The following is an 18,924-nucleotide window of genomic DNA, read 5'->3' as shown; positions in this document are numbered from 1 at the left end:
CCTGTACCATAAAGAAATACGGAAAAGCTGTGGTATTTTTTTTTCATTTTTCATATTTCATTTTAAAAGGTATAAAATACAATAAAATATTCAAATACAAAACTGCAGAAACATTGTTATACAGATAACATTTGAGAGTTCTGAAACAGAATTGTTGTTTAATTGCTCAAAAAATTCATCAGCTGGTATAAGACAGTTGAGATTTTTATGTATTAAAGGAAACAGGATTTTCATTTTGAAATTATGGAAGTGCAGGATGTTTAAAAATTAAACATGTTAAGCAAAAGTTCACAGCATGCAGCTATTATAGTTACAACTTCATTGGGAACATCAATTGGTTATACTTGAGGAATCAGGTTTTTGGAGATTTTTCTTTTTAATTATTTTCTCCATTTTCCAGTTTTTTTAAAAAAGGGAGGTAGATTTCTTTATAATTAAAATCTAACATTTTGTGCAGCTTATTAATATGTTACTTTTCTGGCCAGCAAAGTGTGGTTTCAAAATTTTATCAGTTACAGGACTTCTCTGACAGTCCAGTGGTTAAGACTCTGTGCTTCCACTGTAGGGAGCATGGGTTCCATTCCTGGTTGGGGAATAAGACCTTACATGTGTGTGGTGTGGCTATAAATAAATAAATAAATAAATAAATTTATCAGTTATCTGCTAAATATCTCCCTTGAGTATGTCAATTTTCTTTTATCTTGTTTCTATGTCATGTGGATGTTATTGCTAAATATTCAAGTAATGTAACATATGTAGAGATAAAAACTTCTTATAGAAAAACCATCTCTTCCATGTTTCAGTTAAAGTAATTTTTCTCATTGACAATTTTGTTACTGTAATTTAAATGAGATATGGAGAAAAATGATGTTTTTTCATCAATTACAGTAATTTTTAATGTGTGTATACTCAGTCATGTCCTGACTTTTTGAGACCCCATTGACTGTAGCCCACAAGACTTCGCTGTCCATGGAATTTTCCAGGCAAGAATACTGGAATGGGTTTCCATTACTTCCCCAGTGGATTTTCCTGACCCAGGAATCAATCCCAAGTCTGTTGCAGCTCCTGCACTGGCAGGAGACTATACCACCTGGGAAGCCCACGATAACTTAACAGCCAGCTGTTAAAGAACTCTTGATATAATCAAGTGGGGAGGAATGTGGTCTTTTTATCTTTTCAGCTACAGCTTTAAAGACTTAAGTAGGAATTAGTAAATCTCAGTGTTCCCCTAAAAGCAAAAGGTACTGTAATAAGAAAAATGGTATCAGTTCACTTCAGTCGCTCAGTCATGTCCAACTCTTTGTGACCCCATGAACCGCAGCACGCCAGGCCTCCTTGTCCACCAATTCCCGGAGTCTACCCAAACCCATGCCCATTGAGTCGGTGATGCCATTCAGCCATCTCATCCTCTGTCGTCCCCTTCTCCTCCTGCTCTCAATCTTTCCCAACATCAGGGTCTTTTCAAATGAGTCAGCTCTTTGCATCAGGTGGCCAAAGTATTGGAGTTTCAGCTTCAACATCAGTCCTTCCAATGAATACCCAGGACTGATCTCCTTTAGGATGGACTGGTTGGATCTCCTTGCAGTCCAAGGGACTCTCAAGAGTCTTTTTCAGCACCACAGTTCAAAAGTATCAATTCTTCAATGCTCAGCTTTCTTTATAGTCCAACTCTCACATCCATACATGACCATTGGAAAAACCATAGCCTTGACAAGATGGACCTTTTTTGACAAAGCAATGTCTCTGCTTTTTAATATACTGTCTAGGTTGGTCATAACTTTCCTTCCAAGGAGTAAGCATCTTTCAATTTCATGGCTGTAGTCACCATCTGCAGTGATTTTGGAGCCCCCAAAAATAAAGTCAGCCACTGTTTCCACTGTTTCTCCATCTATTTGCCATGAAGTGATGGGACCGGATTCCATGATCTTTGTTTTCTGAATGTTGAGCTTTAAGTCAACCTTTTTACTCTCCTCTTTCACTTTCAAGAGGCTCTTTAATTCTTCACTTTCTGCCATACTCTTTAATATAGTTACTTGCTCTGATAACATACGTGCCATAGATTTTATGTTAGTGCATTCACCAAAATAGAATATGGAGCCTGAGAAGACTGTTCCTTCCTATGACTAACGTTTCCTTCTATTAAAAGGAACCAGGCATTTTGATGCCACTTTCAATATGTCTCATTCTGAAGAGCCAGCAGTGCCCCAAAATGACAAACTAGGCAAGACGTTGGTAAATTTTAGCTGAATGTAGGTCTCCGCTGCAGATCTTATTTGTCTGCTTTTATATGGAGAGACTTCCGAATCCTGAATGAAAACCTTTTTATTTGTCCTGTGAATGTTCAGATACCTAATATAAAGGAACAGACATATAGGGAGGCGCCATGTCTCAAATGAACCTTCGAACAGACCAATAGTGTGTCTTTAGATGACGATTGGGGTTGATTTGACTTAAGGGAAATATGTCTTGTATTTAGGAGTCTTTTCTGAAAATTCTGAACTGAGAGCCAGTTTTGATGATGAGAGGTCAGCAGGCCCCTAAAAGGATACAAAGGATCTTCGAAAACAAGCTGCAGCTTTGAGTAGCATTAACGCTGTGTAGATCTGGAGTACATTTGTTAGGTAGATATTGTTTTCTGTACTTTGAAATATAAGTAGAATGGCTTACGTTTTTCTCCCAGAGAATGCAACTGTATGAGGTGGTCGAGAGGAGCAAAAAGAAATTGCTTTTAAACTTAGACGCTGACTGATTTTCCCTTTCTTTTAGATCAGTGTTCTTAGCTTGTGTGTAAGATGTTGGGAAGCAGAAAACATGTGAAGTATCAGTCTTATTTTTTCATAAATGCCCTCTGAAGGTAGCAGTGAGTCTAAAGGAGTTTCAAGAGAAAAGGGCTCTGAGTATAAATCTCTACCAGTCAGGGTTCTCCCAAGAGACAAAACCCACAGGGTATATATAGATACATATCAGAGCAGATGTTTTATAGCAATCGACTCATGCTGTTCTAGAGACTGAGAAGTCCCGCAGTCTCATCTGCTGTCTGCAGACTGGAGATCCCGGAAAGCCAGTGCGTGATTCAGTCTGAGTCAGATACGCTGAGACCTCGGTGGAGGGTGGAGGGGGTGGTCCAAGGCCCAAGAACCAGGAGAGCCAGAGTCCCTAGAGGAGGAGATGTGGGCGTCTCAGCTCAAGCTGGGAGTAGATTTGCTCTCCCTCTGCCTTTCTGTTCATCTGAGATCCTGAACTATTCAGGATCCTGAACAAGATCCTGGGGTGATGCTTGATCCCACTGGTGAGGGCAGTCTTCCTGATGCAGTCTGCTGATGCAACCCTAATCTCTTCTGAAGATGCCCTTACAGATACACACGCAAAAGTAATGTTTTACTGTCCATCTGAGCATCTCCTTAGCCCAGTCAAATGAACATATAGTCAGTCATCACAGGACCCAAAGGAATTGAAAGCAGGGGCTACAACAGATACTTGTGTGTCCATATTCATAGCATTATTCATGATAGCCAAAAGGTTGAAGCACCCTAAGTTCCATCAACAGATGCATACATAAGCAAAATGTTGGATGTGCATACATAGAATGGGATGTTATTCAGCCTTAAAAAGAAGTAAAATTTGACATATGTTAGAGCATGGGTGGAACTTGAGGATGTTATGAAATAGGCCAGTTACAGAAGGATAAGTAATGTTATGATTCCACGTATCTGAAGAGTAGTCAACTTCATAGAGACAGAAAGTGGAATGTTGGTTGCCTGGGGCTGGGGTAGAGGGGGCTGGAGCGTATTGTGTAATGGGTATAGAGTTTCAGTTTTGCAGGGTGAAAAGTTCTGGAGATGAATGGTGGTGATGGTTCCTAAGAAAGAAGGACTCAGAATGATTACCTAATGTCTAGACATGCCTCAACTTGTGAAACTAGGATGAATCGCTCAAAGAAGTGCTAGACTTTTGACCACAGTCATTACAGAACAGTCCCATTCCACCTGCCCTGCTTTATCCATTAGCTACTTGCAGAACTTGCTAAAGGGAGCTGTATTCAGGATCATAATTCTAAGTTCAGTGACTACACTTTTGGTCTAGAAGGAACCCAGAATACCTATAATCATGATGAAGCACTTGCTTCCTTGCCTGCGCTAGATTTTCTGGGTAAACTTGAAGTTTTGACTATTGACCTTCATGGATATCATAAATGTTCCTCCCTTTGTAGCTTAGGCTACAGAACTTCTTAAACGTCATTCCAGAATGGTTTTGTGGGTTTAAAACTAATGGCCCTTTTTTCCCCACAGATTTTTAATCTTCAAAATAAATGTGCACTTTGAAGAATAAATTAGAAAATATAAATAAAAACAAACAAAACCAGCCATAATTCCATGAAATAAATTGCAAAAGCTTACATGATCTTTTGAACATCTTCTTTTGTACATGTATATATGTGTGTGAGAGTATACATATTTTTATATTTATAGATTCATACTACTATGTATTTAAATACCTATTTTGAGTATTTATAAAGGAATTCAGGGCTTTAGTATTTATCGCTAGGCAATCAAAATGGTGGAAAATCATCTGTTTTTTTTTTCACTTTGGATACTTAAAAGGTTTTCAATATAACTTTAAGGAAGTAATGCTTCAAAACTTAAAACTAACACTCAGTTTGAAATTAATATAATAATAGATTATCCAAGGAGCTGTATTACACTGTTCTCAGGCAGACTTGTTAATGAATTAGGACATGTGGTAAGTTAGAAACACATTTATTTAGTTATATTTATTCAGAATATCAGTTTATAAAGTTTTTTCCTTGGATAATGAAAAAATTTCAAAATATTTTATTTCTGAAATCTTTATATTTTGAAAAAAACATCAAAGAACAGTTTGATGGGAATGTAAATTGCTAACAGCCACTATGAAGAACAGTACGGAGATTCTTTTAAAAAGTAGGAATGAAACTACCATACAACCTGGTAATCCCACTACTGGAATATACCCTGAGAAGAGTAATTGAAAAAGACACGTGTACCCCAGTGTTCATTGCAGCACTGTTTACAGTAGCCAGGACATGAGGGCAACCTAGATGTCCACCAATAGATGTGTGGATAGAGAAAATGTGGTACATATATACAAAGGAATATTACTCAGCCATAAAAAAGAATGAATTTGAGTCAGTTCTAGTGAGGTGAATGGACCTAGAACCTATTATACAGAGTGAAGTAAATCAGGAAGAGAAAAACAATGATCGTATATTAAGGCATATATATGGGATCTAGAAAAATGGTACTGATGGACCTATTTGCAGGGAAGGAATGGAGATACAGATACAGAGAACAGACTTGTGGGCACAGTCGGGAGAGGAGAGAGTGGGACGAATGGAGAGAGTAGCGTAGACATGTGTAAAATGCTAGCTGGCAGGTCGTTGCTATGCAACACAGGGAGCCCAGCCTGGCGTTCTGTTGAGGACCTAGAAGGGGATGGGGGAGGGGAGGGAGGCTCAAGAGGGACATTGTAAAGCAATTTTCCACCAATTAAATTAAAAGAAAAAAGCATTTTTCAGAAAGTGAGAGAAAAGATAGTATGTCAACTCTTTAAATGTGTCCCATATTACTATGGATTAATTTTGTATCCTTTTGAAATTATTTTATTTTTTGTTCTTGCTGGAAACCTCAGCATCTAAGATTACATTTGTACGCGTGGTGCATACTTTCAATAATTAAACAGAGCATTTTTTTTCCCCTTTGTAATTGTATCCTAAACTTTTACCCTCTGGAAATTTCAGCAACAGAGTATTCTTTGGTCATCCCCTGGGTGCTGAGTGTAGAGTTACCATTCATGTCCCCAGGGAGGGAGATTTGTAATATGAATGGCAGCAGACCAGGCAGTTGCACCCTGGCTTCATCAGCATAAAATGGTAACTAAGTCTCGTTATTTCAGCAGAATGTCCTTCTGAGGAATTTTGTTTGCTTAACCCACCAAGGGCAAGCATCTCTGGCTGAATACTTCAACACTGATTAATAATGAGGTTTCATCAATAAATATTAGTTTCTAGTGGCTATCTCCTTTACCTTTCTACCTTAAACGATCTATGGACTGGGAAAACAAATCATTAGACTGTTGAGTCAGAACTTCAGGGATCTTCAGTTCTAGACTTCGAAAGTCTGTGATAATTAAGACGTGGTCTTGCTCTGAACTCTTCAGGGGCTTACAGTTTACTAGGAGGCAGAATGACAACTAATTACTATGTGATATGCTGGGGACAGTTAGTACATTTGAGTATGAAGTGCTGCAGCCCGGCAGCCACTGGCCAAGTATGGTTGTTTAACACTTCGAATGTGGCCAGTAAGACTGAGGAACTGAACTTATTTTAGTTACTCCAAGTTAAAATTTTAAAACTGATACTTGATTCATGTATTGCAGAAGCGTTGAAGATGGTTTGGAATAATTTGAATCTGTGAATCTACTTTTCAACTGTAAATTTTATGAAATTCAAATACATACACAGTATTTTTGATGAAAGTTTTAAGATCTGAACTGAAAAGTGCTGTAGAATACACTCTGGTTTTGAAGACTTAATAAAAAAAAAAGTTCAATTTTGACATTGATGATACAGTAGCATAGTAATATTTTACATACTGGTTTAAACATATGTTAATAGAATTCAGTTCACCTCTTTACTTTTACCTTTCTAATGTGGCCATTGGAAAATTTTAAATCATCTGGCTCACATGGTATTTGCGTTAGTGCTGCTCTGGATGCACAGGAAATCTGCAAATTCTGCCCCTGATGAATAATAGAGGAGCATCTCAAAGAGAAAATGCCCTTTGAACCAGCTCTTTGTGGTTTGTATGTGGTTCCTGGATTGGGGACAGTTTATCATAGATAGAGGGGTAATGTTTTAAAATTTTTAGGAGCCTTAAATTCTCTGCTGTGAAATTTGAACTTCTACAATCATTGAAATGTTTGTTAATTTTATATATATATATATATATATATATATAAATAAACTTATTTATTGCTGGGCTGGGTCCTCGTTGCTGCATGGGCTTTTCTCTAGTTGTGGCAAGCAGGGGCTACTCCCTCGGTGCGGTGCACAGGCTTCTGTTAGCAGTGGCTTTTCATTGCAGAGCCCGGGCTCTCGGGTGTGCGGGCTTCAGTGGTTGTGGCGGGTGGGCTCTGTGGTTGCAGCTCCCAGGCTCTAGAGCACAGGCTCAGTAGTTGTGGTGCACAGGTTAGTTGCTCCTTGGTGTGTGGGATCTTCCTGAATCAGGGATCGAAGCCCTGTCCCCTGCATCAACAGGTGGATTCTTTACCCCTGAGCCACCAGGGAAGCTCTTTTTTGATGTTTTTAAAGTAGGTGAGTGATAAGATCAGATTTGTTTTTGGAGAAGGACTTGTGGGACTGGAGGACCATTTGGAAAAAGATGAGGAAATGGGACTTGTACTCATTCAGCCAAATGATGGAGAGAACCTAGACTGAGGTGGTTGTCTCAGGATAAGAGGGGAAGGAATTCAAGTTAGAGTAGGAGAAAGAGTTGGTGGAAGCTCCGGAGGTAGAGAGAAGAGACGGGGCGACTCTGAGATCTCCCTGTGAGGAGCTCATGATGGTGTCGTGTGAACTTGTGAAGATAGGAGGACAGTGTATCATGGGCGGAGGTTGTGGCCGAGGAGGTGATGAGTGTGGGCGTCTGTGGAGGAGCCATGCTGGTCTTAGACACCACGTCTGCCATCCAGGGGAAGGAGGTGGGTGTTTGAGAGAGTTTGGTTTTACTGAAGCAGTGCTGTCAGTTAAGATGTCCCAGGGAGACTGTAAACACAGGAGTTGGAAATTAGCTTCAGTGCATGGATTTCATGACATCTTCTTTAGTTCTGTCAAAAGTATTTCCCTTCAGGAGCATTCTGAGGGCTTGCCACGTGCGGGTGCTGTGCTAGGCGCTGAAGATGAAGAGAGAAACTGGGCAGACATTTGTGCCTGGAAGGTGATCCAGCTCCAGAGAGAAAGGCACACCTACCCCTGGGATGACAACGCAGTGTTGTGAGTTCCGCAACAAGCTGCTGAGCAGTAAGGCCCAGGGAGGATGCACGTCAGGGCAGCACGAGCTGATGCTGGAGAGGGTGGGCTTGATCTCCAAGGGAAAATTTGCCATTTGTTCCTTTTGGGCAAATCCCTTACATATGATAAACACCGGGACTGTGTATGTGTAGTCTTCGGCACCCCAGGCTCTTCACTGTGATATCTGTCAGATCCTGTCCACCCCCCGGCAGGTCCAGAGTTGTGAGTCACAATGATTTTTGTTGGTCACGGTTTCTGCAGTTTTGGTGGCAGAGGAGTGACTCCATCAGTGTGTTTGTGTGGTCCCCAGAAACCAGCATCCATCAGGCCTCCCCGCTCTCCTGCTCGGGACCTGCCTTGTTTATGTCTATCAGGGAGGTGGCGGAGATGACAGACCTGTGATATGTGAAAGGGGTTTCAGGGTGTTGGCACAGTGATCAGAATGGGGGAGGACAGAAGCCAGGTGAAAGTGGGAGCCTTCAGTAGATGAGTGTCAGGCAGCAAGTCCTAGAGAATTAAGCGGCCTTGAGTTGGAATACCTGGAGAACCAGTAAGAAAAAAAAAATTATCTACCATGAAAATAACATCTGCAAAAGCTTTCCACAGCACTGAACTCACTTAGCTCCCAGTTATTGGAAGATTGCATTTTGTTTCCTTGGGTTATGTCAGTTTAAAAACATAAGACTGTGTGTACTTGGAAGGTCCCTCCCCAATTCATGGAGTCCCCAGCTTCCTTCTGCTTTCCGTAAGGATGCAGTTAACATCTGCTGGGAGTCTTTTCCTGACCATGTCTTACCCTCTTCTCTCTGTTCAGTGCTGCGCTCACCTCCTGCCACTGGAGGCCTTTCCTGCCCATCTCTCCTCCTCACTCAGCTGCTGGCCCTGAAAGGCTGCCTCATGTTCACCTCCTGCCTGGCTCATGTTGTTGCTGTTTAGTCACTAAGTCATGCCCGATTCTTTGCGACCCCATGGACTGTGACCCGCCAGGCTCCCTAGTCCATGGAATTTCCCAAGGGAAAATACTGAGTGGGTTGCCATTTCCTTCTCCAGGGGATCTTCCTGACCCAGAGATTGAACCTGCATCTCCTGTGTCTCCTGCATTGCCAGATAGATTCCCATCTGGCTCATTATTCATTTTTAAGTGATAGTTAAATAAGTGAGTCACAGAAAATATCAGTATACTGTTGAGAGCCTGAGATCTCAATGCTGACATGCTTTTGTCTCTTCAACTTGCAAGTTTTTGTGTTAAAAAATTATTAAAGGGTAATATATTGCTCCCCCTCAGTTTGACTTTTCAGTGAGAAGATTGTCTGTTGAAAAGTCAGATTTTTCAGTTTAAAATTGATGTGAAGTTTTCAGTTGTGAAACTAAAATTTCACTCCTATTTTAACTAAATATTGGCTTGTTGACAATTTTTTTTTTCTTTTTGTCCTCATTCTGCTAACTGGCCCTAATGTTATTATAATTAGCAATTATGGTAAAGCAGAGTTTAAACAGGTAAATTACCAAAGGCAGTAAATGTCTTTTTCCACATGAATTAAATAGAATTTTAAAAGTAATTAAAATTCTATTTTGGAGTCTGATGCTTTGATAAATGTATTTTTCCTCCCATAAATCTAAAGGTATGATTATAGGTTTCAGGGACTTATACTGATTATTCAGTAATATAATTCAGCATTTATGGTAAGGTAAATATAATACTTAATACTGAAGTATTAGTACAGAGTAGCATAGCACTTACTAGTTAAGAAACAAGAGGTATAGCTAATATGTATTCTGTTGTTCTCTAAAATTTATTTTAGAAGCAGTTATTGAACTAACGTCAAAGAGGACAACTCTCAGTATTTTTGGTATTAAAGTAAGGATTCAGGCACAATTGAAGTTTAAAGTTAACCTTCTTTGTATGTGGTTCCCTAATTTTTCCTTTCTGTGGATGGTGGGAAGACTGTTTCCATCTGTGTATGGATAAAAGTGGAACAGGCCAGATCTTTTTTTAAATACCAAATTGGGTCATGTGCAGAGGTACTGGTCCCAGTTCAGCTGTTAATTAATGACAGGTATGACCCATAAAAGTAACTTTGTTTCTTTGTTCTCTTTTTGAAGTTTTTTTTTTTATATGAGAAATCCACTTATTTTTGTTGGTGGCAATTCATCAACAGTTCAGGTTTGTTCAGTTTAAGCATATAATGTATATATTTGAAAATGGATGTTTCATTCATATATTAGAAGTACTTCTTATTGCTTATTCTTTTTCTTCGAATTATATGCTGAGTAAGAAGTGATTGGTGGTATAGACTTTAAGAATTGTCTTTTAAGTTTATATATATATATATATATATGGCCCAGACAGTAAAGAATCTGCCTGCAATGCAGGAGACCCAGGTTTGATCCCTGGGTTGGGACGATCCCCTGGAGAAGGGAATGGCAATCCACTTCAGTATTCTTACCCAGAGAATTCCATGGACAGGGGATCCAGGTGGGCTACATACAGTCCTAGGCGTCCCAGAGAGTTGGACACAATTGAGTGACTAACACTTTCACTTTTTTCATAGTTCAAGCATATTGGACCAGGGAACTGGTTTGCCATAAGTACATTTAGAAAGATTCAGTATCTTCTGAACAATAGTACACATAAAAATCACAAAGGGTACTTAAAAATACAGATTCTTCCCGCCCCCCCCACCACAAACACTTTTTTTCTTTCCCTTCCTTCTTAGTTGTTTTCCTTTTCTTGTCACTACTATGTGTTTGGAGCTGATGTGATGACTCTGTGTATAAACTCACTATAACTTTTTTTTTTGGCCCTGCTGTGCAGCATGTGGGATCTTAGTTCCCTGACCAGAGATAGAACCCGTGCCCCTGCATTGGAAGCATGGAGTCTTAACCCCTGGACTACCAGGGAATTCCCAAGAAAAACAGATTTTTTAAAATAGTAATTTTTGAATTTTTTCCTCCAATTTTATTGAGATATTGTTGACATATGGTACTGTACATGTTTAAGAGTATACATTATAATGATTTGGTTTACATACATCATGAGGTGATTATCACAGTAAGTTTAGTGACCATCTTCTCATTCAGATACAAAATTAAAAAGAAAAAAACTTTTTTTTGTGATGAGATCTTAGAATTTACTCTCTTTCATATATAACATGTAGCACTATTAGTTATATTGATCATGTTGTACATTGCATTCCTAGTACTTCTTTATCTTATAGCTTTTGACCACCTTCATCCAATTTCCTCTGCCTCTGGCAGCCATAAATCTGATCTCTTTCAGTGAGTTTGTTTGAAGTGTAATTGACCTACAACAGTTCATTAGGTCCTGTTACACAATATACCGACTTAGTATTTCTGTCTTTTCTTCCCTTGCGACTTCATGACTGTCTTTATTGCTGTGTTTGAATTCTTTTCTCTTTTCTGTGTGTACTATTGTAGATTTTTGGTTTTGTGGTTACCATGAAGTTTATATCTGTCTATCTGTCTGTAAATGATTATTTCAAGTTGCTGATCTCTAAACGCATTTTAACAACCCTGCATTTTTACTCCCCTCTCCCATGTTTACTGTTTTTGAAATCATATTTTACACCTTTTCCTGTTTTGTATCACTTACTGTGAATATAGATGATTTTACTACTTTTGTCTTTTAACTTTCCTATGAGGTTGATTTACTTCCTTTCCTGTATATTTGCCTTTACCTTTTGTAATTTTCATGTTTCTAGTTGTGACCTTTTTTGCTTAAGAGAAGTCCCTTTAACATTTCTTGTAAAGCTGATTTGGTACTGAACTCTTACCTTTTGCTTGTCTCTAACACTTTCGATCTCTCCATTAGATCTGAGTGAAAGCCTTGTCAAGGACCCATGATGTTTATGAGCTTTTTTTTCTTCATACTTTAAAATTTTAAGTTGGAAGTGAAATGCACTTTTCTATTTTGCTTTTCTCGTTAACCTCATAAAATTTTTTTTGTCGTGTTCAGAAACCGTTAACATTTCATTGCTTTTACGGTATTGCCTCATATATTAGATCATTATTTACTTAACTGTTCTTCTGTTGTTGGACATTTAGATTGTGTCTCATTTATTTCTGATAAATAACATTGGAATGAATATCTTTGCAGGAAATTTTTTTCTATGTATAGATTTTTTGTCTCCCTTTTTCCTGAAAATATTTTTAAAAGCTTTTGAAACATACTGTCAAAGTGTTTTCCAAAAGGGTTCAGCTGGCTAAAGTCACCAGCAATAAACTGGAGTTAACATTCATCTTCACCAGTGTTATGTTCTTTAAAAACCCTGTAGTTTTGGTTCACCAGGAAAAAATGGTATGTAATTATGGAACCATCCCTTGTTGTAGTCAGTACATGTTTTGTGTACATGTAAGCATAAATTTGGTACTTCATTCTAAGTATTTTTTCTACCAAGAATTTAAATTTTCAAGAATTCTTGAGGAGACAACTTAGTGATCAATGAGTGGTAGTTCCCTTGAATTTTTCTGTCGTTTAAACAGTTGGTATTAAACAGGGACAGTGTCTTTTTGCCACGATCGGAATATTAAAAATACTGAGCCCTCTTCTGTTCTCTTTCTATACATTTTGGAAATTGAAGGTTTGAGTTGATCTTAAGTTTGTACTCAATCGTTCAGTTGTGTCCAGTTTAACTCTTTGAGACCTTGTGGGCTGTAGCCCACCAGGCTCCTCTGTCAGTGGGATTTGCAGGCAAGAGTACTGGAGTGGGTTGCCATTTCCTTCTTCAGATCTAAGTTTGGAGTTAGTTTGTTAGAAAAACAAAGTTCTTATTTCTGCTGAAACTATTTGTAACAGCAAATGAACAACATTTCAAATGAACATCTGTCCAAACATTTAGTGGTAAATTAGAGTGTGAAATATTGAAGTTTTACCATTTGTCCATTGTCAGTAAACCTCTTCTAATTGTATGATCTACTTAGATTGCTGTTACGTCTTTTGATTTCAGACATAACTCTTGTCTCTGTTTCTTGGTGTATCAGTTTTGAAGATTCTCTGATTTAAAAAAAATTAGGGTCTATTCTTTTCTCCTTTTCCTTTCTCCTCAGTGTTTGATATTTATGTATTTTCTTTATTTTTAAAAAAATATTTATTTTTGTTTAATTATTATTTATTTGGCTGTGCCAGGTCTTAATTTTGGCATGTGGGGGTCTTTTAGTTGTGGCGTGTAGCACCTAGTTCTGTGACCAGGATTTGAATCCAGACCCCCTGCATTGGAGTGCAGAGTCTTAGCCACTGAACTACCAGGGAACCCCAATTTATATGTTTTCATTTCTTGTATTATTTCATTTGTTACCTTAAATGGTAATTGTGAGCCTGTATCTCTGTTGTGTTACTAAGATTCCTAGACTCTGGGTTTCCCCTTGAGGTCTGGAAACTGCCTCCAAGTGGAAGTGCTGGGGGGCGGTTGGTGCTTGTCCTTCGTTTCTTCTCTTGGGGATCCTGGTTCTGAGCTGCTTGTTTTGTGGTATAAGGCCTGAAAATATTTGTTTCCTGTATTTTATTTACTTTTCTAGTTGTTCATGCCGGGAACATGATTTTGGATCCTCCTGGCTGGAAACTGGAGTCTTTTAATGGCTTCTTAACTCTTGAATCTAGGGATTGCTTCATGGCCCTTGTATTGAAGTCTTCAGAGGGAAGCTAGTTCCTTTTCTTTTTAAATACCATCTTTTCCTGTGAGGCTGCCTACTTCTGACTTTCTGTTTCCTTTACTGGATCCTCCTACTTTGCCTGGTACCTTATTAATTGCATCAGTAATTGTAATATTACCACCAAAAGTCACCCTTGCCAGACCCCATGCTGACTTGATACCTGTGTTCTCATTTTAATTCATAAAGCAACTGCTTAGTATTCTCTAGGGGTCTGTGTTACCCCTACTTTCCTTCTGTGTATTCTCAAGTTTAGGGCCCCATCTGTTTGCTGATGACTTTTATATTTTTAGCATTGATTTCTATACTGAGCTCTCAGTCTGTCTACCTGATAGTCTGAGTATTTCCACCCAGACTTTTAAAAGAAATACTGACCTACTGCAGTGCAAGTGGAACGCCTCTGTCTTCCTGTGTCCTGTTCTTCATCTCAATGCCATTTAACCCGTGGTTAAAGACATACCAAAAAACAAGCTTCCCACAAACAGACACGCTCCGCACGTTAAGTTAACTTTCTAATCTCTTCTCGCACCTAGCCCTGTGCCTGTCCATTCCTGCTCTCCTTGTCTAGTTGCAGTTCTCATCTTTGGTCTGTTACTGACCTCCTAACTGATCGCTGCTTCTAGTTGTGTTCATCTAAAATCTGCAGTATTTCTAAAGTTTAAATCAGAATATGCTTCCGGGCTTAACTTCTCCAGTGATTCCTTAAATGCTGCTGGGCGACATCTGCTTTTGACCACGACACACGAGTCTCCTTGTTCAGGATTCGGTTGTCTTTACATCTTTCTTGTGTTGCTCCTATCACCTGCCCTCTCAGTCGGCATCCTCCCCGACCACACCATGCTTTTTTAAAATGTTTGTTCTTGTGGCTTCCTGTATCCACAGCTTTGACTTGGCTAATACTTGCGTGTTCATTTTTGAGGTTTATTCCCTTGTTTCCAGGCCTCTCATTTTTTGCTCCCACACTCTCCCATGTGTAGCTCTAACAGTATGTCTATTATGCATTTAAAGGATCTTTGTTTCACTTTCTTTTACTGTATTAGAGGTCCTAGAAGACAAGACATTTTAAAACTCATATTTATCACCTTTGCACTGCGGAGTGCTTAACTGTCAGTCCACTTTTAGATAGTTCCTGTCTTAAATGACCACATGATTGTCCATCCTTGTTCCCAAATAGAAATGTGGATGTTTTCCTGGTCACCTGTCTTTATCACATGTAACCAGCTCTGAGTTTTTCAGTTCTGCTTTTACTGGGATATATGTGTTTGCATTCTTTTGTTCACTTGTTTGTTTGCTTGTTCATTCAATAAATTTCCCTCAATAAATTTCCCTCAGGGCTACTGCCTCTAAGACTGTGAACTAACTAAATTGCATGCCAAACATTGCATTGAATTTGTAGAATTTATAGATTAATTTTTGGAGGAGTAACATGTAAGTATTAATATAATTTTTGGTACTTGACGAAAGTTGTATAAGTATTCCTTTTTTTTTTTTTAAAAAGCTTACTTGTGTTTTAACAGTTCTCTTAGTGTAGACGAGATTTTAAAAATTCTGTTGTATTTTCTAATTTGTTGCTCATCTGTTGGGAACTGACCAAATGATCATCTTATCTGGCCAACTTACTAAACTTCTTAGTACTTTTCATAGGCTTAGGTTTTCAAATATTGGTTACATCAGTGACAAATATCAGGGTTCTTTTCCTTCGAGTACTTAGGAGTTCACTTATTTTTTTGGGTCTTAGTACATTTCCTATCTTAGTACATTTGTTGAATAAAAACAGTGATATTTGGCATCCTGGAATTATTCTGGACTTCAATGAAAATGCTACTTTCTTAGCAGTACCTTGCTGAGTATGATGTTTATTTTGAATAATTTGTAAAGTTATTTTAAGGAGGCATCACCTATTCACTTGATAAGAGTTTTATCCTTAATCCATGTTGAATTTTATCAGTAACTTGGTTGGCATCAGTGATGATCAAGTTAATGTATTAATGCAAAGAATAACAGTAATAGATTTTCTGAAGACAGATCCTCAACATTTCTCCTTTTTCCTGATTTATTTAATGCAGTGCTAGATTTGAGTGCTAATGGTTTATTGAGTATATTTTCATTTCCATTTTAAAGTAAGATTGGTTTATACTTTTATTTCACTTAGTTCTCTGCTTTTGTTTCAGAATTATGCTAGCATTATAAACTTGTTAAAGCATTTAACTTTTTATTTAAATTGGAAAAACTGAGTTGTCTAAACAACAGAAATTAGTTAATTAGTTATTTTTTAAAGCTCTAGTGGCATGTGTCATAAAATCATTTAGAAAATGGCTATTTCTTGGCATCTTTATTTCCCCAAGTCTAGTAAAGTACCAGGGGCAAAGAGCTTCTTTAACTCTTGTTGAATTCTCTAGATAAGTTCCTAGAAAGTGATTTACTATGTAGAATTGTTTGTTATATTAACAGAGTTTGTTTTAGTCAGAGAAGCATTGTTACCCTGGCTAATTCAACAGGATATGGAATTAGTCTGGAAATGAAATACATGGAAATCTGTCTTCATGGATAGATTTTCTTCATAGGAAGATGCTGTTTGGTGATAGTCTGAATTCAAAGCTGACTTTTATAGGAAAATGGTCTCATTAGTATCACTCAATAGAGTATTTGCATAATTACCATGTGTAAAAAGACCAAAGGTAACCATTTTGTAAATGTATTCATGTCTTAGGTTATTTTTACTATTTTCTTTTTTTTTAAAGCTTATTCTGTGATTTAGAGTCATTATAATTAATTTATAAGTAAATGATATTTTAGAAGTTAAAGAGCTTTAATTTCAATAAAATTGATTCAGTATATACATTCACATTTCCCCCTTTTAAAAAATTCACTGTTTTCAGATATTCATAAAACCCTGGTATATTGTAAAAGTAATGGGACATGTGAGTGGTTCTCAGATTAATATGGCAAAGCAGTGGTTCTCAGCCAGGGGCAGTGATGTCCCCACAGAACATTTGGCTGCATCTGGAGACTCTTTAATTGTCGCAGTGGGAGGAAACCACTGTCATTGAGTAGGTGGAGGCCGGAGGTGCTAGTGGACATAATGTACTGCACAGGATAGCCTCCTATAAAAAAGGAGCTGTCCCCAAATGTTAGTGATGCCAAGGCTGAGAAACTCTGTTGTAAAAGGAAAGCTAATATACACAAACACCCAACATAAAAATGTGTTCTTAGATGTGTGCTTATTCTTTCAGCAGCTATAACTCTAACTTAGTACAGTTTACAAGGTCCTTATGCAAAGTGTGTGAAGAGTATTCTGCTCTTGATTGACATCTAGTGAGACATTTACAAATAAATGTAAAACTGAAAGGTGAAATTAAATAAGCGTGTAAATCAGAGTTACAGCTAGTTGTTTTTTTCTGCTCTTAGGAATTTCACATATAAATAAACTAAGAAGAGAGTAAAGATTTGTTTAGGGCTACTGAGAAACAGGCTTCCCAGGCGGCTCAGTGGTAAAGAATCCACCTGTCAGTGCAGGAGATACAAGAGACGCAGGTTGGATCCCTGAGTTGGGAACATTCGTTGGAAAAAGGAAATAGCAGCCCAGTCCAATATTCTTGCCTGAAAAATCCCATGGACAGAGGAGCCTGGCAAGGTACAATCCATAAGGTCAAAAAGAGCTGGGCACAACTGAGCGGCTGAGCACACATGTGCACACACACACACTGAGAAATTATATCTGAGGAGGAGTAGTATGTGGTAAATTCTTGGCTGTAGTACTACTATATCTTCTTTATCTTTTACTTATATTCTTGATTTAATATTAGAGCTTAGGATATAAAATTTTTTCATAGTTTTCTGAGTAAGTGCTGACTTCTGTGTAAGGCTTTTTATATTTTAAAAATTGCTTAAAAATCATGGAGTTTTAGAGCCAGTGGAAACCTAAGTGGTTTAATCCAATTTCTTCACTTACGGAGATTACATAGTTCTATTTCATAGAGATGAAGCGATCTGATCTGTGGTTTTGCAGCTTGTCAGGCCAGATCTTAAACTGGAGCCCACCGCTCCTGACTTCCAGTTGAGTGTGCTCTCAGGGTGAGGGGAAGTGATTAAGTGCACTCTGGGTTCTTCTGAAAGCTTTTATGTTTGTTTTTCAAACTATGAATATTAAAACTGTTAAATTCTTATTTTTTCAAACTATGAACATTAAAACTTAAATTCTCATTTCCTTTACAGGAATGTATATACACACCTCCATATATGTTTTAAAATGAATTTGTATTTATGTTTCTAAATCTCATGTTTTATTTAATTTTTATTTATAAGCCTTATATATGTGTAAACATGGATATTTCAAATCTTTCATAGGCAACGACACCTCCAAATCAAGGGCGACCTGATTCTCCCGTCTACGCTAACCTGCAGGAACTGAAGATATCCCAGTCGGCTCTTCCCCCGGTCCCCGGAAGCCCAGCAATTCAGATTAATGGAGAATGGGAAACTCATAAAGATAGTTCAGGGCGTTGTTATTACTATAACAGAGGTACACAGGAAAGAACTTGGAAACCCCCTCGTTGGACTCGAGATACGAACACAAGCAAAGGAGATTCCCAGAGTCCAGGGGATCAAGAGGTATGAGGAGCTAGGGGGTCAACCAGTGTTACGGAGCTTCTTCTCTTTTCGTTCCTCAGAGAAGTAAATAGGTTTGCTTCTAACCTTTGAAATCTCTAAGATACTAAATCTTCTTTCCAAGTTTTATCATATTACTGCTTGTTGCTTCCTAGTGTGTAGATAGACAACAGCTAGCCCTGTGGCATGCTTACTTGTCTAGAGTTAACTGGGTTAATGCTGCCTATTGCCCTTGGTTTCCCTCACATGCTAGAAGATACTAATCCAGTCATCGATGTTGCGAAAGCAGTTATGATTTTTTAGAAAAAGAAGGGGAGAAAATATGTGATGTGATTTAGCCAAACAAAAACCCAGTTATTTGATGCTTTTCTTTATGATTTGATGGGACTGGTAAGATACTTCTCAGTTTTTGTTAGAGGTACAAGATCACTTTTTATGACTGTGTAGGGGAAATAAGTATAATATAAGTCCTTTGCTACAGGCTGAACATCCTCTAAGTCTGACAGTTCACTCTAAAAACATTATTTCTTGATTGGCTGGTTGTTTTCTGTTTTTTTGGCCATGCCATGTAGCTTGTGGGATCTTAGTTCCCCTACCAGGGA

General features: G+C 38.2%; 1 protein-coding gene across 8 annotated transcripts in view; it reads left to right on the top strand.

Moving 5' to 3' along the window:
- Positions 1 to 18,924, top strand: part of ARHGAP12 (Rho GTPase activating protein 12) — a 122,036-nt gene that overhangs the window by 41,686 nt on the left and 61,426 nt on the right. For all 8 annotated transcript variants that reach the window (XM_040248062.1, XM_040248059.1, XM_040248058.1 and 5 more), the window contains one exon: positions 18,062 to 18,325. In XM_040248062.1, coding sequence (XP_040103996.1) covers positions 18,062 to 18,325 — 264 coding nt within the window. The remainder of the gene's footprint in view (positions 1 to 18,061; positions 18,326 to 18,924) is intronic.

Source organism: Oryx dammah, unplaced genomic scaffold (genome assembly GCF_014754425.2).
Source record: "Oryx dammah isolate SB20612 unplaced genomic scaffold, SCBI_Odam_1.1 HiC_scaffold_10, whole genome shotgun sequence".
Classification (NCBI taxonomy): Eukaryota; Metazoa; Chordata; class Mammalia; order Artiodactyla; family Bovidae; genus Oryx; species Oryx dammah.
This window is presented reverse-complemented; position numbering and strand designations above follow the sequence as displayed.